Below are 26894 nucleotides of genomic sequence, written 5' to 3' on the forward strand. Positions count from 1 at the left end.
GAATGAGTGAAATATAAACTCTAGAACTGGACCTTGTAGAGGAGGAGCTTAGAGGTTCGAGGGAACATTGAAAAACAGCCAGTGGTTTTGGCGAGCTATCGATTAAGAATCTGGCAGTAGTGCTTTTCAGCCCAGGAAATGTATAAACAGAAATCTGGGTTGATTTTCTTAAATCAGTCCATTTTAATTGAAGCAGAGAGTATTCTGAGAGTCTCCTTGTGATTAAACCCTCCTTCACAAGAAAGCTCAAACTTCTTCTTTTTGCTGCAGGATATCTTGGTTTTGACTTTATTATAAAACCCCCTAGTTTGATGAGGAAAGTCTTTTCAAGTCATATAGCTCTATTCCAGCTATAATAGAGAGTGCTTCATTTGAGGGGATTATTGACTCACCTGATCTTAACTGGAATAGCCATCATCAGGATATGGCATTGCGGCAGAAAGACATCTGTTTAATTGGGTGTTCATTTAAATGATTTCCTTATTAATCAGGGCTTTGCAGCACAGCAATATATTTAAAAAGTAACATAAGCATAGTCATTTATTCTTAAGTCTATTCCATTTATATTTTAATGAATTTTATCTGTATTCTAAAACACATGCATATACTTTAGTAGAACTAATTATTATTTAGTAGAACTAATATAGTTTACATTGTAATTCATTTTATTCTCTAACAATGTTTATTTACAAACATAAAATTGAGTACCCTGAATATTCTGTTATCTTTTTTTTTTTTTTTTTGGTAATAAAAATTCAAGGTCTCAAGTTTCATTTTTTGGCTTACCCATTTTCTTCCCTAAAGTTATAGAATGTGTTATAGGTTTTTATCTTTATATAAAGTAAGAAAATGAGTCTTATTCTGAAATCACTGTGGCTCTTATGATCATTGCAGGCATGTTAAAGTGGAGATTTGAAAACCTATTTCAGTATATAGAAGAGACAGGGCAATAAAGAGTTACCAAAGAATTACGGTAAGAAAGGAAAAAAAAAAAAACTTTACCCATGTAGATGTTGAGGTCATATCCTGACCAAAGGAGGAAGTAACAGATCCCTAGGTTTAAACTTATCTGATGCTGTACATCACATACGGCACACTACTGTTTTCAGTTGTTTCTGTAGCAGCAAAGTGCACTCACTAGGAGTAGTCTGAATTCAAAATGCTGAAGAGAAAACCATCTAATGTTTCAGAGAAGGAGAAACATCAAAAACCAAAGGTAAGGTAATTTCATATACAGTTTAATAAACCCAAACCTTTTACAGAAAACACACACACACACACACACACACACACACACAATGTTCTTACCTATCAGTCATAAGTCAATTTGAACATAGAGTTGAATACTTCATGGCAAATATGGGAAAAACTTGAGTTACAAAGTTAGACGTTAACATCTGACAAATATTGTTTCTGCAGTTTTGTCTTACATTTATGTGATCATTTACATATATAACTGATGTTTGAGTTCAGATCACCAACTTCATGTATATTAGTTTGGTGGTCTCTGAGAGGGTGATATTATGAAATCTTGCACAATTTTTAGGAATATGAGGTTGTCACTGTCTATTTGACAGTCTGCTAAAAGACTTATCGCTTAAGAACTTAGCTTATCTTAATATATTTAAATGATTATAAATAAGGTTGTAAAATGGAGATACTTTTATTAAACACATTAATTTTTATGTTAAAATTTTAATAGCTTGTTATAGAGATGTTTTTCCTACTTACTCTTTTGAACTAACATTGTTACTAGAGAGGATTGGACTGTGTTTTGAGAAACATCAAAACACCATAAATTGGTGTATTTGACAACTTAGTATTATGTAGAATGTTATTTTATTCATTTTTTTGTCATTGTTATTCTATTCATTTCATTGTCACTTAGGACACTGGATAACAAAATTTAGATTCTATTTTAGAACTCTAAAATCATTAAAACATAAAATAAAATATATATAAAATACCAATGTCAGAAATTTTCTCTAATACTTGTACATTTATTGAGTTTTTTATGTAAATAAAATTTTTGATCTGTTTGTGAGACAGATGGTAACTGAGTTCAGATGTCTTTTTAAAGGATTGATTTATTGTTTGCTATTAAGCTTTATTTGTTAGGAACCCATTTTGAGAGAAACGGGTTGGGAATTGATTGTGACCTTTTGAATTGATAGAATATTGAACAAGGGTCAATATTTTGAAACTCTGGAATTTACTACACAACAACTCTTAAGGAAACAAAAGTTAATTATTTCCTTTTTATGGAAACTTAAAGTAAATGATTTTTAAAATCAATTCTTTCTGACATAAAAAATGTGATAAAATATAGACAAGAATCTTTAGTTTACGATAAAGCTGAATGATTTTTTTCTCTTTTTTCCTAATAAAAATAAAAATTAGGTTAACATTTTCCAAAGAGTACAAAAACTTTAAAACCATTACTTATACTTCTAGGTAGGACTAATTTTATATAAAATTTACTTTATGAAATTCAAAACTGTCCATTTTCAAAGGACAGTACTAATTTGGGGAAAATTACAAAAGTTGATATTTAAAATTTTAAGTTACACTATCTGATGAACACTGTATTCTATAGTGAGTTACTATTTATGTCAATGAATTTTTCAAAATGATGCTTTATCATCATCATTTGGCTTAATAGCAGTAACTATTGTAATAATGTAAAATATTATTCCTCTTATTGACTGCCTCATTCATTAAATGAAAATATATTTGATGAAGCATATGTCAGAGAATAAAATATATGCTAGAATATAGTCATATTGGAAACATTATCTTTTTATGAGTGATTTCTCATTTTCTTTAGATAGATGATTTCATCTATATGAATTTAAAATGATATGTGAGTTGATATGCACAAGTGTGTCTTCCTTAAAATTCCAGCTCAGCTTGATATTTTCTTTTTAATACAGAAGTAGTCTTTTTCCAATTATTATGTCTTAAAAAGAACTCCTTTTAATTCATATTTATTTTATTGTGTAAATTTCTCTGCACATTTTAGTACAAAAATCAGGGTCCATAGGGATGACAAAGATGGATGTTATCATGATCCCTACAGATAAATGGCTAAGAGAAAGAAGACAGCAAATCTCTTGATATACTGAGAGAGAGCATAAGGACTATGCCTAGATAGAACCACCAAGAAACTGGTATGAAATATGGGAAATCACTGCCTACTGATGACAGTTGCCATCTCCTGACATGGGAACTATTTGCACAATATTCTCAAAATTTCAGACAAGGAGTTCTTTTTTAAGTTATTATTATAAATGCTAAAGTAGGTAAAAGTGATAATGTTAAAAATGAGAGGACTATCATTTAATTATGTAGCTCCTGTTAAGTCTCATACATTATAGTTCAGGTAACCCAGTACCCAATTCAAATGCAATGCATATTATTCTTAATGTTACCTCAACTAAACATTATGACACTATTTATTTAAAAGGAGAATCAATGGGTACTAAGCAATAAATATGAGTAAGAAATTCTGGGGTGCTATTGCACAGTAGGATGAACATACATTATGATAAAGTACTATAAATTTCAAAAATCTAGAAGGAGTTTGAATGTTTTCATCATAAAGAAATGACTAATGTTTGAGGAGACAAATATGTTTAACTTGATTTCAACATTACACAGTGTGTACATGTATCAAAACATCACATGATATCCACAGACATGGAAAATGTTTATGTTTTTATGTATCAGTTAAAAATAAACTGAAATTGAAAGAGGAAATAAGTGGAGGACTTCATTAGTAGGATTTTCATATAGGATCTATGGTTGTGAGAAGGTTAAAAGCCTTCATGAATGTAATATGCAGTAATGGATTTTATAAGAATCCTATATTCAAAATAATGTACTATTTTCTTACATTCACAATATTTATTAATAAAATATCCATGAGTGTTTTTAAAAAGCAACCATGGTCTAGGCATACGGCTTAGTAGTAGAGTGCTTGCTTAGCATGCATGAGGCCCTGGGTTTGATCCCCAGCACTACAAAATAATAATAAATTACAGCTTCAACCACACATCCTCTAATAATATTCTTAAAAAGTCAATCAAAACACCAAATACAATTTTGCCACCTGTAATTTTATGATTAATGACATTTTTTTCCCTTTATGACTCTCTTTCCCTATATTAGCTATGGGTTCTTTCCTTCAAATAGTGAATAAGTAAGACCAATAGAATTCAATTTTGTAGCATAGGCTGAGAGACCAGAGATATTCTGTAAGGCAATTTAAAAATCTTTGAAAAATTATTATATACTAAACCGGTTATGTACTGGAAAGTTAATAAAGTTTAATGCATGTTATAGAGGTAAGTTCCAATTTAAAAAGAAAATTGAGGAGTACTGGTTAAATATGTGAGATGTGTTAAAAAATAATCTTGTTTAGTATATTGTACCTTCCCTTCTTGTATTCTGTTTTTTAGCTTGTTATCAATGATGTTCAAAGCCCAATACTAACTGTGATTTTAGAACTTTAAAGCATATCCAGTGTTTATATTGAATGAAATATTATCATAGTACATTCTACAAATGCTTAAATTATTGAACATAATTTTGTTTTTTTTAGCTACTGTATTTTTGTTGCCTATATTTATTGATAGTTGATTATATTCTAATTGCTGTGTTCACAGATTTTGTACACTAATTTATTTAATATTTATAACAACTCTGTGAGAGAATCACTCCTATTTGTTTTCATAAATGAAGAGCCCATAGCCTACAGAAGGTTAATTACCTTAAACAAAGACACATGATTAGATGAAGAATAAAACTGTGTCATGTGGAATACACATGATGGCAATCGCCAATATTACTGTTCTCAATTATCCTATCGCCATTGTAAGCAAAAGAACTGTTGATGGTTTCCCTGTTTCTGTCTTCATTGTCAGATAAATTCAAAGGGATCAAGGAGAGCATTATCTTTAAGAGCCTTTGTACTTCAGAAAAGAATTTAAGGGTCCCCCATGTCTTTCTCCAAATGCAGGAGATTAGTCTATGAAATCTCCCAGGTATCCATCCACCCAAATTTAAACAAGTGCAATTGATAAAACAAAAACTACAACTTTCTTATTATTGAACTAGTTAAAAAAAAAAAAAAGTTGGACCTAATGCTGAACTAAGCTTAACCATGCATTTTCCTACTGGAACTAGCTTAGCACTTTCGGCGTAGTAAGCTCTCAACAAATATTTGTAAAGTGAAGAAAGTTTCTTGAGTCTACTACATTAAGCTTGGTTCAAGGGTGGACACTTATTATTGCTATGTACTTTCATAATTCTTGGTAGCTAAACTGTTAGTTTAATGTAAAAAAGTTTGTGCATAAATAGAACTGTGATTCCTTTATCATTTTATTTTAAGAACTCCACTATAACAAAGGTTGTGCAAGAAGCCCTAGAGAGGCTTATTGTTACATAATAGCAGACCTCTGTTCCAGGTTAGAGAAAATGGTAGAAGCTTCTAAAATAAAAAAGGAATAGACTGTACAAACAAAACTTGGTAGCTTTAATTAGATTAACTTGGCCTTTATTTGGCTAGGACTAATGATGTGTGTTAATAAATTTTAACTGAGGTTTTCTTTGAGTTAAGGAGATTCCAGTACCACTGTTATTGTAAAGGGAAACATTGGAATAATGGCACTTCTTGAAATAGCTTTTTTTTTTTTTTTTTTTTTTACTGCTCTTTTTAATCTAAAGTGCATACTAAATGAGACACCATTAGTGTCACAGATGCTAATTTTCACTAGCAATGACTGAAGTGGCATTCTTTCCCATTTGCATTTGATCCTAGCAATGATGAGAGGTGATGAGTTGATTATGAGCTGTTTTCACTGTACTGCCCGCTGTGCAAATTTATGCTCCTAGACAAGGATGACACATAGTTGTGGCATTAAAGAGCTTTCTTCATTGCTTTTTGTATCCAGAATGTTAAAATGTATTTTAACTCTTATCTAACCAGATATAAAAAAGAGAGGTATTTACATGTATTGGTATTTACTTGAAGCCAGGAACTTACAGGAGGGGTTTGTGTTCATTAACATTTTAAATTTTCTCCAGACCCTTATGAGATGTGCACTGTTTTTTCTTCTAATTTTTAAGGGAGAAAACAGTTCTATAGTTGTGATATATTTTGCCTACGGTATCATAGCTGATAAAAATCATTGATTTGTGATTCGTGGGACAGTTTTTCTGCTTTAAAATTTGCCCCACTAATACTCCTGTTGCTTTTTCATTAGGGCTGTAAATTCTTAGACATTAAATTAATTTGTTTGACTGAATGATTTTTTAAATGAGGTTATTGGAATATAGGTAATATGTTAGATTCACTCTTTTCCTTTTCTCACTTAAAAAATGTGGGCATGAATAAATGTATAGTTTTATCTTTAGTCATTACTTCCATCCCTTCAAAAAAACTCCCAAAAGGTTCTCTTCTCATATGCATTAACTCAGTATTTATGTCATATTTGTTTTCCAAAAAAGAAAAAAAAACAAGAAGTAAATTACATTGCAAATGTATAATAAAATAAGACAAATCAGGAGAAAGTGGAGTATAGACCATATATTAAAAGATATCCCAGGATTCACTGAAATTGAATTGAATGTGGTACTAGGTTTGTGATACTCAATGTTGTCCTAGGGACCATTGACATACCAGGTGTTAGTAATGCAGATTCTTTGGCTTGCCAGGCCTACTAAATCAGAATATACATTTTAACCAGACATTCAGGAATTCTGTGGGCATTTTAAAAATCAGAAATGATGTTCCATATTGATGATTCTCAACTTAGGTTGAACATCTAAATCACGGAAGAGCTTTTTTAAAAAATACTGATGATTGGATTCCATCCCCAAATATTCTGATTTACCTAATAAAGATTATGGCAGAAAATCAAGAATATTTAAATTTTTCCAAACAGACATTGTTTTTTTTTCTACTTTTCTCCTCAAAACACTTAGAAATTAATTCAATAATCCTTTCACTCATTCATTCTTCAATGCAACAAGTATCTATTGAGTTCTCATTTGGGGCAATATGGCCTGTATACTTAGGGACACAGAAGTGAACAAAACATAGATCCCTGCCCTAGTAGGTCTTATACATACTGAGGATGATAGACAGTGAAAGAGCTAACTTAGATATATAGCATGCTAGGCAATCATAAGTGCCAAGTAGAAAAAAAATATGGGGAAGAGGGATCCAAAAACCTAGGGTTAGGGAAGACTTTATGACAATGGGCCATTGGACTAAGGACCTGAAAAAATAGGAAGGAACTGGCAATGGGATTGACATAGAAAATTATATTTATGACAGAAAGAGGAGTAACTCTCCTTCATGTGTTTGAAAAATGGAGCATAGTACAAAGAGAAAGAGTAACTGTGAAGAACTGTAGCAAAGCAAACTTTCTAGGTTGATAAAATGATTTTGACAAGAATTGGAAGATTTTGAGAAGTGACAAGTTCTGGCTTGAAGTTTAGAGCATTTATTCTGGTTTTTCTGTTTCAAATGCACTAAAGGGACTGAGAGAGGAAAGGAGGAGACTAGTTAGGAGGTTGTGAAGAAACCAGGCATTCAAGGCAAGGAGCAGGGCAAGTGGGCTCTTGCGTTTGGGATCAATTTGTACATATTTTTTCCTTTGAATATGTAAGGAAAACTTACCAAATGCATTTTAAAGATGGTAGGTATAAAAGTTGCCCCAACCTTGTACCATTCTTGCCTTCAGATGGTGCCTACCTTTCAAGAAGAAATGAAACCCTTCAATGTGTTCTTCACAGCTTCCAAAAATTCACCCCAACATTGATGTGCCACTTTCCAAAGGCTTTTGCTTCTTATTTCAAAATAAAATTTTTTTATTGGACTTGATTTTAATTTTCAGATCACTTAAAATTCAAAAGAATGAAGCCATTAATTTGCTAATTTCACCATATTACAATGATTTAAAATGTTAAATAAATTTTAACCATGAACAACTCTCTGAAAAAGTACTAGTTCATTATAGCTTTTCCATTTTATGTAATATGAATTTATAATCAAGTTTTTTATCCCAAGAGGTTGTCCAAAAGTTTGGGACCAAATAGATTGAGAAGAGCCTAGACAATATGCACAAATATCAGAAGATAAATGACTAGGAGAAATGACAGAATGCGGTCTCACCTTTGTTTTGCAATTTAGATAGTATATCTTATAGGAAGAGTATAAATTCACTACCTTGACTAATAATGCACCTGATTTGATAAAAATTAACTTAATCGGGCTTTGTTATTCATGAAGATTGTGTGTGTGTGTGTGTGTGTGTGTGTGTTTAAATCAAGTCCATACTCTACATACCTGATTTTCAAATTTAGCATTACCAAACTGATTCATTTTTCCTTCTTGGTAGTATTAAGTATTCAGGTGAACTTTTAACAAGAAGACATTTATATTAGCTTCTTAGTTGGGAACAAAAATGTCCTTCATTAAGAACTAATTAATAAGGACAGAAGTCTTTGAGCTTCATCTGTGATAGATGAAGGAATTCTCCTGTAAAACCATTTGTCACAAACATTGGCTAAGGCCGCTTTTTTCATGTGAAGAGCTTTGAAAGTTGACACCTTGTCTGCGTTAATTTGTTGGGGTTATTATAACAAAACACCACAAATTGTGTGGCTTATAAAACAGGAATTTATTTATTTTTTTCACAGTTTGAAATTTGAAAGTCCAAAATTAAGGCACTAGCAGGGTTGGTATCCCTGAGAGCAATAAGAAAAAGATCTATCCCAGGCCTTTCTCTTTGGCCTGAAAATGGCCACTCTCTTCCTACTGTGTCTTCCTCTGTGCATGCATGCCCCTGATCTTGCTCTCTCTCTCTCTCTCTCTCTCTCTCTCTCTCTCTCTCTCTGTGTGTGTGTGTGTGTGTGTCCTGATATCTCTGTGTGTGTCCTGATATGAGAATTCCAGTAGTATTATTGAATTATGACACACCCTGATGACCACATTTTTAACTTATTACTTTTGATGTCTTATTTTCACATATAGTGGCCTTCTAAGGTACCAAGTGAGAGTTAGTACACAAATATATGGATTTTGGGGGAAACAACTCAGCTGCTACTAACTAGGGTAAGAACTTAATTTTCAGCTGCATCATTCCTTCCAGTGACCTTAGATCACTCACCCCTTTCAGGTGACCCTCTGCTGCCAGCCCACATTTTTGGACTTCCCATTGAAATCCCCGCACTTTTCATATAATCTCCAGTATTTTGTTGTTGTTGTTCTTTTCTTTCTCTCAGCCATATATACCTCTATTATGTCCCATAGGCCTCCATTAGGAATCATTTGAAAACTAACAAAAATAAAACATCTTTTCTACCCCCTGGACCAGTGCTTTTTGACCACATATTAGAATCATCTGGGGTGCTTTTCATAGATACCTGTCTATGCCCCGCTACCAGGTATTCCAGGTGAGGTCCATGCTATTGATGCTCTGCCCACTCATGCTCTTCTGTTCTGTTTCCCCTAGCCTAGAAGGCCTCTGTGCATATTTTTCCAACTCATGTACTCATCAATTTGAGTATGTAGCTAGACTGTCATCCTCTCAGGGAAACCCTGAATGGTTAGCCAAAGGCAGAGTATTGGGGCACAGTCTAGCAGAATATTAGGAAACATGGACTAAGCTCATATAGGCTTGGGTTTTAAGGTGCTAACCACAGGGGCATTGAACATTTTATTAAACCTCTTTTAAGCCTTAGTGTTGTAATCAGGAAAAGGAGAAGCATTGAAATGTGACACATAGGGTAGATGTGAGAATTAAACTAATTAGCACATGTAAATTTCCTACCTATAGTGTATATCTGCTTAATAATCTCTCTCTCTCTTTTCTAATTTCATAGTACTTGTTCCATACCTCTACTTCTTCTTTTGCCACAGTTTATTTCATTATGTTCTACCAATTAGATCCACTATCAAGAATAAGTGATATGTCTTATTCATATTTGTATCCCTGGGATTTGGGGGGATTCAAGAGGGAATAAACAGAGTCTGTCTGACTTCCAGACTCCATGTGCTTTCTATTACATATTGGCTGCCACCAAAAACATTTATAGAACAGAGAATAGTAGTGATTTCGCAATGTATTTATAATGAGTGTGGAATGACTAATGGGTAATCTTACTCATTTACAGAAGTAACTACTGTAGAGTACAGTTTGTAAATGGGTCAGTGATAAGGATCTGGTAACACCCACATCAGAACAAAGCAACGGTTTCTAGAAACAGAATGTAATGAAACAAAATAATAATCAAACATTATAATCTAACTGAAGGACAAAAAACGTGTTAGCCAAAGGGTCTTGCTTAGAAATATGTGGGAAGTAGAAATTTGCCACTGTGTGTACAGAAAAATACAGAGTAGCTAAAGCAAATATCCCATTTAGCTCAGCAGACTTTTTAACTTAGATGAGTTGTGTACTTCAGGCTATTATGATAATTCCACATTTGTAGCCTTGATACCACCTAACTGACTTCACTGTGACTCTACTATACAAATCAAGTAAACTTTCAGCCATGTTCTGGTATCTCATATACCATTTCCTCCAGGGAGACGATTCTTTGATCAGTCAAATGGAATATGCAATCCTCTTGACAGAAGAATTTTTCATAGCAAATCAGTACTTGGTATTGCCATGTTTGGTACTTTATCAGTTTGTTTTATGAGTCAGTTTCCCAGAGGTGTTTTATTACTCCAAGCTTGAAAAAGTTTCTGCACCTGTTGAGGGAAGGGCTCAGCATTGGACATAAAGACCTGATCAAAGTATTGACTCTCTAGGACTGACCTGAGTTGTCAACCAGTGTCATTTCTACTACCTTTTCTCTACATACTAAAGTGAAGACAAGTAAATAATGCATTTTTCCTATATTATTCATAATCTCAGTAAAGTTTTTAATATAAGATTCAAGGCAGATTGACCTTGCATAAATTTTGTTTTATATTAGATATTAGATATTCAGTTTCAAAAAGAAAATTGAAAATTTCTGACTACTTTGCACTATAGTGTAACTGACTTTTAAAGTTAAGTAAAAGTAATAATAATAAAAAATAAAAATAATAATAATGATATTTAAGTAAATGTATAAAATTTGTTAATATTTATGGCTATATTTTCTTTATATTGTTTGTTATTGTATAGCCATTATCTTTTGTGTTTTGACAGATTTTTTTATTTGTTTAAGTTAGGCTATCTACAAATTTCAAATTACTTGAAAATTATGAATATCTCATTATAATTGCCTATTAATTTTAATGTACCCTTTACCAATGAAACAAATATTTATAATTTAAAAAATATAGTTCTTGTGTCTAGGATAAAATATTTGCTTAGCATGTGTGAGGCCATGGTTTGGATCCCTAGCACTGCAAAACACACACACACACACACACACACACACACACATACACTTTTCAAAAACTGAATTCCTTCTCAACAGTACTATTATCATAAACTGAGTTTGTTTCTTTCACTACTATTTATCCTTCAATAGAATGAAATATTTATATGGTCAAATCTAAATTTGCTGAAAGGAAAGTAAGTGTAATCGACAACGAATAAGTTATAGAACGCAATCATCTTTTCCAAATATCCTAGTACAAATTTGCTCCTATTTTTTTCCACCCATACTTTCTCTGTTTGGTAGAACATACCATATATTTGCCCCACATAAACATGTCTGTTCTTACTAAGAAAAAAACGTTTAAATTCCTAGGCCCGGTGGCAGCGGGTGCTGCCTGAGATGGGAATGTTTATAAGCTTTATGATATTAACTGCAGCACTCAACCTCAGGTGGCATAAAGCATGCAAAAAAGAACTTTCTGTCAGTTTTATTATTTCTAAAAAGGTTCCCCTTGAAGCAGAAGAGTGACCTTGCTCTGCTGAGCTGACATATGCCACTGGATTAATGGTTGAGCTCTGCTGGAGGGAAGCTCACGGAAACATTACAACTCCAGAAGCTGGGCTGGCGGTGACCATTAATCAGGGGGACCAAAATCATGCATCAAACACACTCATTTAAAAGTAGTAAAAGTGACTTTAAAAAAAAACTTTTTGAGAATTAGCTTATTGTTTGTCATTACTTGTGTTCAAGGAGATGGCTGCATGACTAAAATATCCCTTAGGGAGACCTTTAGAAAGGTTACTGTGTACCCAGAGGCCAAGTGAATGCCGAAGGCATTTAAGACTAATGGAAGTTACAAGGAGTTTTTATTCCAGAGAGTCAGATGGGAAAGTTTATTGAATGGATTCTATTTTCCCAACTTAATTTTCAAAGGCTGTATTTAACTGTGATTTCAAAGTAATGTGTATTGTAAGTGTTTACCTCTTTATGAGTTTAATTTGATTTTGAAACTGGGGTGACTAAATTGAGTGATAAAAACATGTAACTAATGAACTTACTAGGAAAATTTCAGGGACCTAAAGTTTGAATCAACAAATTCAGTCATTAAGTATGTTAAAAGAAATATCTTAGGCTTACAAATACTGTACATCCTTCTATTATGTTACTTAATAAAACATTTTTAGGATTTTTTTTCTCCAAATATTGAAAAGAATAAAGTACTCACACCTGAGATCCTGGAAGATATTATTCAATTTTACTAAGTAGTTAATAAGTTGCTCTCGTTTTAAAAACCCCATTGATGCTAAAATTAAATGGACATAATTTCAATTTTATGCTTTTAATAGTTTATTTTAGATTAATGATATCATGCATGATACATATAATTTTGTAATAGATTGCACAAATAGAAAAATCAAATACTTAGTAAGAAAAGCAGAGTCAATTTGATATTTAAGATTTCAGTTAGTGTAGTAAAGCCTGTTGTAATTATAATTAAAAAAATATTTTAAAAAAAAATAGATGACTTCTTTATCATGATCTTTAATAGTATCCTGTTTTATTAGCCATATCCTACACAAAATTACTTATTAGAATCACTTATTTGCAGAATTAATTGTTTTTTTTAAAGAGAGTGAGAGTCAGAGAAAGAGAGAGAGAATTTTTTTAATATTTATTTTTTTAGTTTTCGGCAGACACAACATCTTTGTTTGTATGTGGTGCTGAGGATCGAACCCGGGCCTCACGCATGCCAGGCGAGCATGCTACCACTTGAGCCACATCCCCAGCCCAAAAATTAATTGTTTTTGAAATTGAGCTATAGGAATAAAATAGTTGATAATGGTGTGAACAGTAAAAATATTTAATACTTGGTTGTAAATAGAAAAATGCAAAGAACAGAAAGTTTATTTCTAAATTTCTGAGATTTTTTTTTGTAATTGGAAATTTGAATCACCAATCCTTTGTACCACATTTCCTATATCAAAGTATCTATAAAATAAAATTAATGATACAAAATTATCTCAGGGAAATTACTTTAGGGGTAGAGATGCAAATGCATGAAACATGTTACCTGTAGTTCCTCTTTTCTTTCCTTGCCACTTTCTCCCCAAACATCCCCACTATTTTGTAACCATTGCTCACATGATAAATCATGACCTCTTTAATGACTCTGCCTGAAAGTGGCCCCAGAGCCCTTCTCAACATATATCTTCATAAGGCTTTTAAACAAACTATCCAAGTTGGTGCAAGAATTAAAAACTTCTTGACAATTTTGGGTTCAAGAGATAGTCCACATAAAGAACAGAAAATTCGACTGAAGTATTGCTGTACCAAATATAGAAACAATTTTCTAAATAACCAAAATGATAATGTTCATGAAAGACAGTATTTCTTTCTCTTCCTCAAATGTTTGGAAGGGAATTATATCAGGTATTTGACACATTTTGGTCATGTATGATCCTTTTTACATATAGTATGTGCTCTACCACTTTTTTTGTTATTTTATCATTATTTTAGCGATTATCATCTTTAGATTTGGGGTTTTCTAAGGAGTTGCTTAGTCAACAAGTACACAATCTCCAAGACTAAATGCTTTTTGAAACTGTTTAAGCAAATTCAAATTATATTGAATTTAGCTAATTTCACTCCCTGAATCTGCAATATTATTGTACCATTCTGTAAACCAACTATGATTAATAGGCATAAACATGCAAAACCCTTTCATGTACTAATTTCTTCATGATTGCTGTCTAAATAACTATTTGTAACTAAATAAGTATAGATTTTCAAATTGACATTTACTATACAGCTTAACTTTCCTTATTTTTGTTTATGTATAATTTGCTTGAAGGAAATTCTTTTTATATTTATGTACATTTCATTTGAACATGGCTCCATTGAGCTTTTATGGGTTGAAATGATTTGATCAATGGCACCAATAGAGGATAAATTTCTCCAGGATACGTTCTTATTTCATTCATACTGATAACCCTTCCTCAAATACAAATATTAGCCACACATTCCACTTTATTTATGTTGAATTACACGACATAAAATTTCCTGTTCTTTAATTAAACATCAACAAATTATTATTATCAGCTGTAATGTGATCAAGTTAAAATTTGCTTTTGAGTAACTGTGAAAGGTATGATTTTTGGCATTTAACTTGTAGAATAATGTGGGAATTCTTCTCTGATCTGGTTGTGTCAAGTCTCATAACTGTGGGGTCTTTGTCTATAAGTGCTAGAATACTTAAGAGTAGGGGTAATAAATGTGCATTAAAATGACATTGGTAAATGGCTTTACAGGGAAGGTGGAACTTAGTTCTGCCCTTGAAGAATGGGCTAGGTTTGAGTAGGTGGATGAAAAGAAGACCAACATTCCTTGAAAGATAAACAACATGAGCAACAGCTTAGAGAGCTAAATTATTGTATCTATGCTCATCAGCAAGATATGTGTCAGGTTCTGCTTAAGTAGATTGACTGGCATTGCGTGGTACCATGGGGAATCATAATGTGCTGCTTACTGAGTCTGAGCTTTGTCAACTAAAGGGCTACTTAAACACCCTGAGCCTTAGTTTTCCTCTCTACACGCTGGAGAAATCAATATCTAGTGCAAAGGGATGAAAGTAGAAAGCATTCAACTTAAAAATGTGGGGGTTTTGGTACAGCTCAGGGTGGAGAGTTTGCCTAGCATGGGCCAGGCCTTGGAATCAATCCCGAGCACCATAAAAATAAATTAAAAATAAAAAGTAAAATAAGTCATAGTGTATAGTGAAATGAGACAGAGTGATAGTGATCTGCTTTTTTAATGAAATAATTAGAGACCAGCTTGGCATGGAGTTTGGCACATAGTGAGCTCTCAGTAATTGTCTTAGCAATGTAAAGCAAGTATTGCACATTGAAGGGAAGAATGAATGATGATAATCAGTACTTTAGGAAAAGTAGTGATGTGGAGAAGCAAGATTTGGAGACAACAGAGCTGAAAGCTGTTGCATTGGTTCAGGAATTAGCAAATATTTGAGTAAAAGGAATAGGGGGAAAGGGCCAACAATAGAATTTGGAGAAAGAATTGAGCAGATGTGGAGGCAAGAAGACAGGGGCAGGGGGAGGGGGACATTATATTTTGTATTATTGTTCAAGTGTCCCGAAGAAAGCAGTGACCAAGTACAAGTTTTAACAGCACAGGGTGGAGTGTCCAGAGGTGGGTTTAAAGTAGATCCCCAGGGGTAGCAGCCTATAAGCAGAGAGCTCCCTGTTAAGACACTGGCCCTCCACACAAAGGCAGGGGAAGAGTGACAATGAACTACAGCAGTTAGAAAAGTAGGTCCTCCCACCATATGACCCAGCTATTCCTCTTCTCAGACTATACCCAAAGGACCTAAAACAGCATACTACAGAGACACAGCCACATCAATGTTTATAGCAGCACAATTCACAATAGCTAGACTGTGGAGCCAACCTAGATGCCCTTCAATTGATGAATGGATAAAAAATATGTGGCATATATACACAATGGAATTATTACTCAGCACTAAAAAATAATAAGATCATGGCATTTGCAGGGAAATGGATGGCATTAGAGCAGATTATGCTAAGTGAAGTTAGCCAGTAACCCCCAAAACAAATGCGGAATGTCTTCTCTGATATCAGGGGGGTGACTCAAAATGGGGAAGAGAGGAAGAACACGGGAAGATTACCTCTACACAGGCAAGAGGGGTGATAGAGAAAGGGAAGGAGAAAGGGAATTGCATGGATGGTGGAAGGAGACCCTCATTGTTATACAAAATACATGTATGAAGATGTGAGAAAAAAAAAAAGAATAGTGTTACCCTAGATTAGGTAGAAAGAAGTGATGGGAGGGGAGGGGAGGGGTTGAGGAGATAGGAAGGATAGTAGAATGAAACAGACATTATTATTACTGTGTGTATATATTTGACTGCATGACTAATGTGATTCTGCAACCTGTATACTCAGAAAATGAGAAATCATATTCCATCTTATTCAAATATATGATATATCAAGAACATTGTACTGTCATATGTAACTAAGTTAAAAAAAAAAAAAAGAGTATCCACAGTAGCCTTTCAGGGCAATATGTCCAAATCAATAGAAAAAGGCATTGATAATTCTCAGGATGGGAGATGGTACAGTTTCTTACAAAACTCTTATTCAATAATAAAATATTAATTAATTTTGAAAAAGAAAAGTGGGTTCTGTAGAGAAATTTCTGAATCTTTCAAAAATGTGATGCCATAAGAATTCCAGATTGAAGATCAAGAGGGATCATTTACAGTACTTGTTAATATGTTCAGTAGTAAGAAAAAGAGAAAGATTAGAAAGTATAAAACAATAATGTAGGAATAAGTGGTTCAAGTAGAATTTTACAAGAAAAAAAATTTAAACAGTTTAGGGTAGTATAATCATAATCATTAGGATAGTATAATTCGAGTAATATAATCATAAAGTATTTAAAACCTTTTCCTTTTTTGATATTCTATGGATTTTTAAAGAATTGGTCATGTCATTGCCCTAAACTTTTGTCACATTATGCTTTTTACTTGAAAAAAAATATTTAAAAGATCTCAAAATATTATTTCCAAACTCCTTTCAACTAAAGTATAAAATTATATTCAATGTTTAAAAGGGGAGCACGACTTAGAGTCTGGATGCAGAGTGAATAATAAGACATAGTTGTAAATTTTGCAGAGGTCTGATTGAGAATTTTAAGCATTTTTTTTAACTTGTAAAATTTGTTTTGTTACATTAAATAGGCTGATATGAATACCCACTTTTATAATTTATGGATCATTCTGTCTTGAATTTGTTTTTTCTTTTTCCTTCTAGTATCCCCGCCTCCATGCTCTTTGGGTAATTTGTAAGGCACTTTCAGTTTTCAGAAATTATTTCAGTGGCACATCAACTTCTGAAAGTAACCTTTAGCATGGAAATTTTGACTAAACTTTAAGAAATACTACAGAATTAGAATTCTTCACTTCCTTTGGGCATATTATAGTTGACACAAAGGTACTGAATCAGACAGCTTTAGTTCTTAGAAAAAAGATGAACATTGAAAATATTTAGGGCATTGATACACGTTTGAGCTTTGGCTTAATTCAAGGTGAAAATGTTAATGTGGAAGGCAAGATTTTGCAGTGCCGATGGCTTTTGAGCTTGCAGTTCCCTGACGTCCCACACAACTGTCTTCCACGAGCACCACATGATAGTGTAATTATTTAACACTGAGACAATTCTAACAGATTATTTTTAGTTAGTTAAATTCAATTCACACTCTTCAAAAGATCTTAGCACCTGAGTTAGTTAGAACAATTAAATCCTCGAATGCTTTTGGATAAAGTCTGACAAGCTTACTGAGACTTAGCATTTCATAATAGAATATTCATACGAGGGTGTGCTGAAAGAGAATTCTGATCTTCAAGAGCATATTACTAACCAACACTTTCTGGGCAATATTTAGAAGATGTGAGAACTTGTTGGCAGAGTGTGTATAAATTTTAATTTGCCAGTATATTTCAAAATACTGCAGATGTCTGACTCACATATGCAAATTTTTTCTTTGAATTAGACTGTGAAACTTTCCACCAGTGTCTTACCTGAATAGTAAGTGATGCTGGAGGTGAAGACCTCACAATTGGGGAATAGTTAAAAAAAAAATAAAAGCCAGTTCTGGTTTGGATTGAAAGCTTACTTCATTTTTCAAGAAACAGACTCTCTAGTTTCCTGCATGTTGGTAAAAGAAGGCTGGTCATTCTTTTAGGAAATCCACTTAGTTCCCTTCTTGCTATCAAGTTAACTTTGCCACACTTCCCATGCTGCTTAACCAGCATTTTTTTTTTTTTTTTGAGAAAAAACAGACTAGATCAATGTTCTTTAATGGAGTAGCATGGTGGAAAATTTTTAAAAAGAAAATGTTTTTCCAGGTAGAGTTTTTGCAATAATTTCCTCATTGAGAAGGATGAAATGATTTCTAAGAAACTGACAGTTTTATATCATGAAATGGCATTCAATAATTATTAAAATTGTTATGCAAAAATTAGAGAAGAGGTGTGACTAATAAAAAAGAATCCTCTTACCTTCCTTTAGGTGATTCATTGCATCATGTAGGGAGATAAATGCATGAATGTGTTCCTATATGACTCATGCTCAGCACTATTTTTTGTGGAAGCCAAGTAGACCATATTAAAAAAAAGTAATCTTTACTGTGTGATCACAGATCCACTTCATAAAGGCAATCAAAAACACATTTATATAAAAAATTAGTTGTATCAAAGTAAATTTACATAAAAAATCTTAAACTTCTCCTTCAATTGTCTGTACTTTCAAATAACTAAAACTTAGGCAATATTATTATATTTTTGTAAATTGGTTCCCTAATTAACTTATAATAACATTAATTCTTAAAAAATATACACACACGTGTACATACACATATATACATACACACACACACACACACACACATACACATACATACATACACACATTTTTAACCCAGCATTTTACATTGGAAAATTTCAAGCATATATAAAAGTAGACAGTAGTACAGTTTATCCTATATATTATATACCACCTGGCTAATCATTAAATAAAGGCCAATTGTGTTTTTATGCCCAAACACTGGCTGCACCTCACTAGATTTTTTTTCAAGCATATATAAAAGTAGACGGTAGTACAGTTTACCCTATATATTATATACCACCTGGCTAATCATTAAATAAAGGCCAATTGTGGTTTTATGCCCAAACACTGGCTGCACCTCACTAGATTTTTTTTTTTTTTACTTAAAAAAATAACAGCACTACTTCAATGCAAAATTTCTTCTTGGATCTTTTTAGTACAGAAATTTATTTGATATGTATCAAAACAAGATTCCCAGTTGTATTTGGTTGATATAACACTTAGAGTCTCTTAATTTATACTTTATGTGTCCTCTTTTATTTCTTTCTATTGATTAGCTAAAAAAAACCCTTGTCATCTGTCATGTAGTTATGTAGTTTCTCCTTGTCTAGTTTTTTTTTCTGATTGATTGCATCCTCTTGGTGACATTTAGCATGCTCCTCTGTTTCTGTATTACCTCAATCTGGTAGTTAGATAACAGAAGCTTGGAGTGATTTCCCCTTTCCCTTCTCTTCCCTCCCCTCCTCTCCCCTCTCCTGGCCTCTAAAGAATATTTAATTAGTGGTCTTAAATGCTTCTTTTACAAAGTACATATTCTGGTTGTCTGTCTTTTAGTGGTCATTGCTAATCATTGACTAGATCCAATATATATTAGGGATTTAAAAAATGATAATTTTGTAGTTTTGACATTTTTAATTGATGAAACTTGAATATACACATATACAGAGTAATTTTCCATGATCAGTTGTTTAGCTACTCTGAAATGCACTTTATACAGAAAAGACAGATTAAGTATTTCCTTTTATTTGCTAGTTTTCAAAAATATAACTGTAACATTTCCAAAAATAATCACTGCTATTTTTCTTTGAGGTATAAATACAAACCCATGAGTTTTGACATGTTAGATATATTGAAGTTATTATTTTTACTAATACTGAAATCGGCCATATTTTGATACAATTCACTCCAGTAAGAATTTTCACTATGGACCCTCAATTTTTTGGAAAATGTATTCGTTTTATGGTATAATAAGCTGTCCAGAATCAACTAGTATTATTTTCTGTCTCATTCTGGTAAAAGAGACCTGGTTCCTTTGAAAAAAAAATGTATTTAGAGTCTACTATCTAGACACTAGAAGTGACACAACACTGAATTCTGATTGTTCCAAATCTTTTCAAGTAGGCAGAGCTAGGAAACATATTTTTTTAAAGAGGAAATATGCCATGAATGCTCACAATGTTTTCAATTGCAATTTAATACTGTAGGGTTTTTTTTTTTATCAAAACATTAGATTTTATATATGCTTTTCTCATGTACTGAGAATCTTCATTATGAATGTCATTAACATTATTATTTTTATTGTCACTCAACATGTATACCTGTATATACCAATAGTATTAATAACAATGTTATTATTGAAAACAAGTTAAGATTTATTTTGTCATCAGTTTTTGTCCTTGAGATACATGCTATTATGTAGGGACCATCAATTTACTGTGTTTTAAAACCACTTAAAGTAATTCCTTTTTTTGAACAGCCAATTCAATATAGAATTAGATTCATTTGTTTCATTTTGACTTTGAAATTTTAGGGATATTTTTATATTGATTTAATTTGGTTTATAATAAATGGAATATTTACATGGCTTTGAAGTTAAATCTAGAAAATAAAAATACATATCCAGAGTATTTTCTTTCCTATCCCCTTTATCCAGTTTGTTTTGCCTTATATCATGAAGAAATAAAAATATATACCTGCCTGTATTAGAAAACACATATATTTCCACACTAAGATAAATTAGAGCCACTCTGTACATTTCTGCATTTTGCTTTGTTAACTTACACTGTATAGAGATTATTCCATTGCATTCTTCAAATATGTGTTTCATTTTTTTTTTTTTTGTTTTACTGCTGTCTACATTTCCATGGTGCTTATTTACCATACATTATTCAGTCAATCCCCCTTTGATAAACTTTGGGGATTTTGGCTTCTTCATAAAAGTTCTAGAATGAGTGTGGGTGTGTAAATCAATTCACTTCCAATTGTATCTCTGATGTAGACACTTGAAAACTTAATTGCTAGCACAAAGGGAAAACACATACATAAATTTTTAAAATAATGCTAAATGTTCTTCATAGATGTTGCTCTATTTTACAAATGAATTTCTAACTTTATAAGAAACAACTGTATGCATTTTATTTTGGGGTGGGGGTAGGGCTATTTGTTTATATAATAGCTTTGTTTTGATGGGAGTTTCTGTCATCAATACTATTTGCTAAATCTAATTTGTTGTGAGTATATGATGCAAAATTATCAATATTCAAATATATTCTCTGCTGGGTATATACCTATAATCTCAATAAATTGGGAGATTGACACAGGATGATCACAAGTTCAAGGCCAATCTCAGCAACTTAGATTCTGTCTCAAAAAAAAAAATTTTTTTTAAAGGGCTGGGGTATAGCTCAGTGATAGAGAACTTCTGAGTTCAATACTTAGTACCACAAAAAATAAAACAAAAAGACCCACATTCTCATTTATTAATATTATAGTAGAAGCATATTTTGCATCCACGTGATTCACATTTTCATAAAAAATCTTGACAGTAAAAATTATAAATTTGTTCCTTGATCATACCTCATAGTGAATGTTAACCCCTTTGCATTATAAGCTATAACCTATAAACACATTATGACACCATCTCTGAAAGTCCCTGACTTTTAAACCAGAGAATAACGAAAAATTTTAAATATCTTCTTAAGTACATAGATATGTTTCTTAACAGTCTCTTAGAAAAGACTGATAGACTTCCTTGGCTTCAATTTGTTGAATTATTAGCAATGAGATGACTGGCAAAACCCAAAGTAATAGTCTTGTGTCTTTCTTAAACCACTACTCCTAAATCTGCTTTCTTTATTGATATAATGGGAGGAGAATTAATTTTAAAAGGTGGTGACTATTGATTACTTAATGGAAAAAGATAGTGTAGAAAACGCTGAAGGAGTCTATTCTGTGCCCTCCCTGTGCAACAGGACCCATTATCCAGTAGTGGAAATCATTCCATAACTCCCATTAATATTTGATAGGCAGGAGGCAGGCACAATGTAGACTACAAAATTGACATAGGAGTGGGCTACAATAGGCCATAAGAATATTTTAGGTCTATGAAAGGGTCATAGATTTCCCCATGTCTGGATTGTTGATAAGCAGGAGAATAGCACTCTCAATTCCCTTCTGTGATCCCTGAGCAATGACAGCCTGCTACAAATGCCCAGTAGGCAAGGTGAAGTGGTTAACACTTTGGGCAGTGTCTCTAGGCCTAAAAAGTCTTGGTATTTTCCAGTGTGGGTCTCAATTTCAGGCTCTCTTCCTCTCCTCTTACCACAAGCAAGAAGGGCTGAAGGGCTTATTCAGCAGAACTGGCAAGTCAGTGAGAGGCGTTAATTGTATCTAACACAGCCATCATCCTTGGGGTGATAATCAGCAGCACAGAGTCTATCAGCTCACCCCTTGTCACATGTCAGGATCTTTTTATTTCAGCTCATTTTAAAAGGAAGCCAGGAGTTTTAAAGATAGCTAGTGGGGAGACATGAGTATTAGAGTGCTTCTAAGGACCAGGGTCCTTTGAAGCTGACTTAAGCTGAAATGGGCTATGATTTCTGAAAGGACAATACAAGCCCCTATAGATTACTGACTCCCATTATTACTTTTACATTCTACTGGGTTATTTTCTCAGTACCATTGCCTTATTTTTAAAGTATGATAAACTTGAAATCAGGTAAAATAGCTAAGACAGGACATAAAGGTATACAAAGATCAGATAACTACCATCTCAAACAATGCATAAAATTAAGTAGAGAGTAAAGAAATAGCAATTTTTTGATTCAATGACTAAAGAATTTTGAAAATGTGTTGAAGATACCCACATACTTGGTAGCATGTCAGGATTGTTTGTAATTATCTGCCTAGAATGAGTTGCACAAGAATAAAAATTTAGCTTTGTAAGGGAAAAGGTATCCAAGGGAGCAGTCTCTTATTAACATATTGAGCTTTTTCTTAAAACCAGTGAATGAAATTGACCTAGAGGTCCCATTATAATTCCATGTGAAATGTGGAAAAATTCAGTTTTACTCACAATTTTAGATGGTACATGCCTTCAATTTATTAATAGATCTATGTGCATGCATTCTCTTTCTCCACCCAGTAAATAATTTCAAAATATAAAGATTTAAGAATAGGAAATGCAACTGTGTTCATTTTTATGAAATTTGATCTCTGATTGTGCATCTACTCATAAATGTGTTCTTTGTTTTATCATTGCTATTTATTGGTTGGTTGGTTGATACTACTGCTATTGCCTGCTAAAAGTAGTGTTTAGCTCATTTAAAGAGGGTTCAATCTAGAATTCACAGATTCTTCAGGGGCTACCCTCAAGAGTAAAAGTAATACTCTAAGTTAAAAATAATTTAACAGAGGTTTTTCTCCAAGGTGCTTAACATTATGACATAAAGCATAGGAAGACATCATATCAACTATAAATATAAAAAGGTTAATAATATTTATAACTTCAATGTCTTTGATCTTCCAGGGAAGAGTTTTTTATAGCCTATATATGCAAGAGACAGTGCTTATTAAACTATAATGAAATGTTGGTATGATTTTCAGTCGTGAAAGTCACAACCCCTAAATTTCCTTGCCTTTTCTTTTCCAATTTTTTAGCGCAGCAGCAGTTTTGGGAATTTTGATCGTTTTCGGAATAATTCCATATCAAAACCAGATGATTCAACTGAGGTTAGTATTTTATTCTATATTTATAAATGTTATGCACATACTTTCTAACAATTATGAAAACAGTACTTTTGCAAAGTAAAGTATGAAAAATAAAAACATTTTAAAATCATAGCTTTCCCATATTTTTGGAATAAATGTACAAACAACATGATACCTCCTATCATACTGGGCATTAAGGTAAAAACTAAGATGGCTAAAAGATGTTCAGGAAGGTAGAATATGAATATAAGAAGATAGTTGCAATTTACAGTGACACTGAAAATTCCAAATTTCCTGAGCTCTTCCATCATAATACGTGTGTGTGTGTTGTTGTTGTTGTTGTAATGATTTAAAATTAGGAATTGATTAAGTGGCTTGGCTGTGAATTTGTTAAGGAGAGCATACGACTACTCAAATGCACTCTCAGAATCCTACTATATGCATTGACATGTCTCATCAGTGACCACTACATACACATCTGTAAGCCATGCACACTTTTAAGCTTAAGAAAGCTTCCCATAAATTAAATTTATAAAATACTATGTTAATAATGCCAATAACATGTATTTAATTGAGCATTTACCATGTGGTAAGAATAATATAAACACTTTCCTTACCTACAACATAGAAACTATTATATTTCTATCTTACTGTTGAAGAAGTATTCTTGCTTCATGGAGTAAAATTACTTTTACATTTCAGAGTTAGTAAATGACAAAGGCAGAACACAACCTCTTCTCTGACTCCAAAGCTTGCCATTTTGTTATACTATCTCATTAGCTAGGGACAACCTGTGATGTGTGATTAAGGAAAAGTACAATAACTAATAAAAGAATAGAAAGGAGGCATACATGCTGAGAAAATTAAAAATACATTACATATTTATCATTTTGCCTGACTCAGCAACCTCACCAATGAAGCTTTATTTTAAAGTAACAGATATTCCGCACAAAAGAAATGGAAATAAAATGATGACAATGACCATTAGTAATTCATAAATACATCCATTCATATATATATGCATGAATGTACATATATGACTACTCAAATGCATCCTCAAAGTCCTACCATATGCATTGAAATGTCTCATCAGTGACCATTACATACACATTTGTAAGCTATGAACACTTTCAAGCTTAAGAAAAGTTGAAAGAGACAGAGAAGTCTTATAAGATTTTTGTTTTCAGTTTGCATCTTGTGTAAACTTTTAATTCTCCATAATCATACATAACTATGTTCAAACATTATCTAATTTATAATTCTAGACTTAACTCATAAATGTAATCCAGACTTACTCAGAGTCATTGACAAATTATAAAGGCTGAATAATTTGTGAAAGTATTTAGTGAACGTGATGAAATAATTTGCATACTTTTCAAAAACACAGCATTCATCCTCCTTCCATTCAACTAATTCAGATCAAACTCCATGACAGAATTCCCATCAGGCACTCAGGAAGTACGATGGGAATAATAGATGAAAATGCTTACTCATTTCATGATGACTGAAGTCTAGAGGGGGACACATATTTTTAAAAGGCAGAAACAAAAACAAAGCTGTAACTAAATACTTAAATAAAAATGTAGCTTAGGCTATGAAGAGAAGCATCAAAAAATGTAAACACTTAAAATATATGGAGATAATTTCTCTGAAGCTTCTGTAAATAATGGTAGAAAAACTGAAAAAACAATCTGCAGTACATTTCCTGAAGCTCAGAGAATAAGTTAAAATCAGTTGTAATAAAAAATTTTTCACATGTATTTTAGTTAGTAAAATAGTCTTACAATGAACACAGAGAAAATTTAAGCAGAGAGAAGAAAGAAAAACTCTAACAGTTTAAAGTGCTTCCAAATTATATTTTATTCAGGGCTTTTGAATTAAGCAAAGGATATTTGCCTTTATAACCTTGAATGTAGAAATTAATAAAGTGCAATGAGGGCTTAAATTGGCTGTCCATTCATATTTATCATAGGCAATTTGGGGTAAGATATCAAGCAAAACATAATATTGATTAATAATGATGCTAACTATGTGATTAAACTTTTATATTAAAATAGTCAAGTTCACTAAAGAGAAGTTTCCCATCTTTTTTTTTTTTTAATATTCAGAGAATGACTGGCTGTCCACCTATCAGGAATGGTGGGCAGTGCTAAGCCAGATGACCTACAAGTTTTGTTTCTTGCAAATCTCAGGTATTAAGGATAAGTATGTCCTCGGAAGGAGAAAAAATGCTTCAAAGTTCAACATAAAGAGTTCATTTACTTTAAAAATTTGAATCACCAGTTATATAAGTAGTCTAGATACACAGAATAAAGAAAAGATAAAATCTTCAGGAACATGCATCAAATGGAAGATGCAGATAAGAATTAAATAAACAAATATAGTATCAAGTAATGTTAGGTCCTTAGGACAAGAATAAGTCTGATTAAACAAACTGGATATATGGACAAAATGGGGAGAGTGATCAATTAGAAAATTTCTCTCCTATTATGTGATATATGAATATAAACCTGGATGATTTAAGGAAGATCTGTGGTTATCTAGAAGTTAGCAACAGCAAGTGTATATCATGGTGAGAATCTGATAAAGTAAGTAAGGGGACTAGGGTGGCAAAAAAAATTACTACACTTGTTTTCAAACATCCATGTATCAAAAATCACTTGAAGACATTGTTAAAACACAAATTGTCCCCAAATATGTTGATGCTGCTGGTCCTGGGACCAAATTTTGATAACCATTATAATAGTAAGCAGGGGAAATCTAAGAAGCTACAAGGACTAGGTTGGTAAGAATATTTTTTTTTTCAAAATGATTCTATATAACACAATATATAGCATTTTATAATATATAATATATTAATTATACTACATCACATATTTTACATTATGTTATTGAGCTCTGTGGGCTGGAAACACTTTGTGTTTTATTCTGAGTTAGATGGGAAGTCATTGCTTTAATAAGTACCAGACAGAAGCAATCCAAACAAGAGAATTGATTATTAGTACAGCATATGAATTGCATGAAGATTTCTCTACTAACAGATGGAGCCAATAATTTTTTTCTCTACATTTTCTTTTTTTCGTTTAATTTGTTCTA

The 26894-nt window shown here is 32.4% G+C and overlaps 1 protein-coding gene across 1 annotated transcript in view; it reads left to right on the forward strand.

Annotated features, from left to right (window-relative positions):
* Samsn1 (SAM domain, SH3 domain and nuclear localization signals 1) overlaps window positions 1-26894 on the forward strand; it is a 152936-nt gene that overhangs the window by 101487 nt on the left and 24555 nt on the right. The window contains exon 9 of the mRNA XM_076866976.2: window positions 23748-23819. Coding sequence (XP_076723091.2) covers window positions 23748-23819 — 72 coding nt within the window. The remainder of the gene's footprint in view (window positions 1-23747; window positions 23820-26894) is intronic.

This window comes from Callospermophilus lateralis, chromosome 10, assembly GCF_048772815.1.
Source record: "Callospermophilus lateralis isolate mCalLat2 chromosome 10, mCalLat2.hap1, whole genome shotgun sequence".
In the NCBI taxonomy this organism is placed as follows: domain Eukaryota; kingdom Metazoa; phylum Chordata; class Mammalia; order Rodentia; family Sciuridae; genus Callospermophilus; species Callospermophilus lateralis.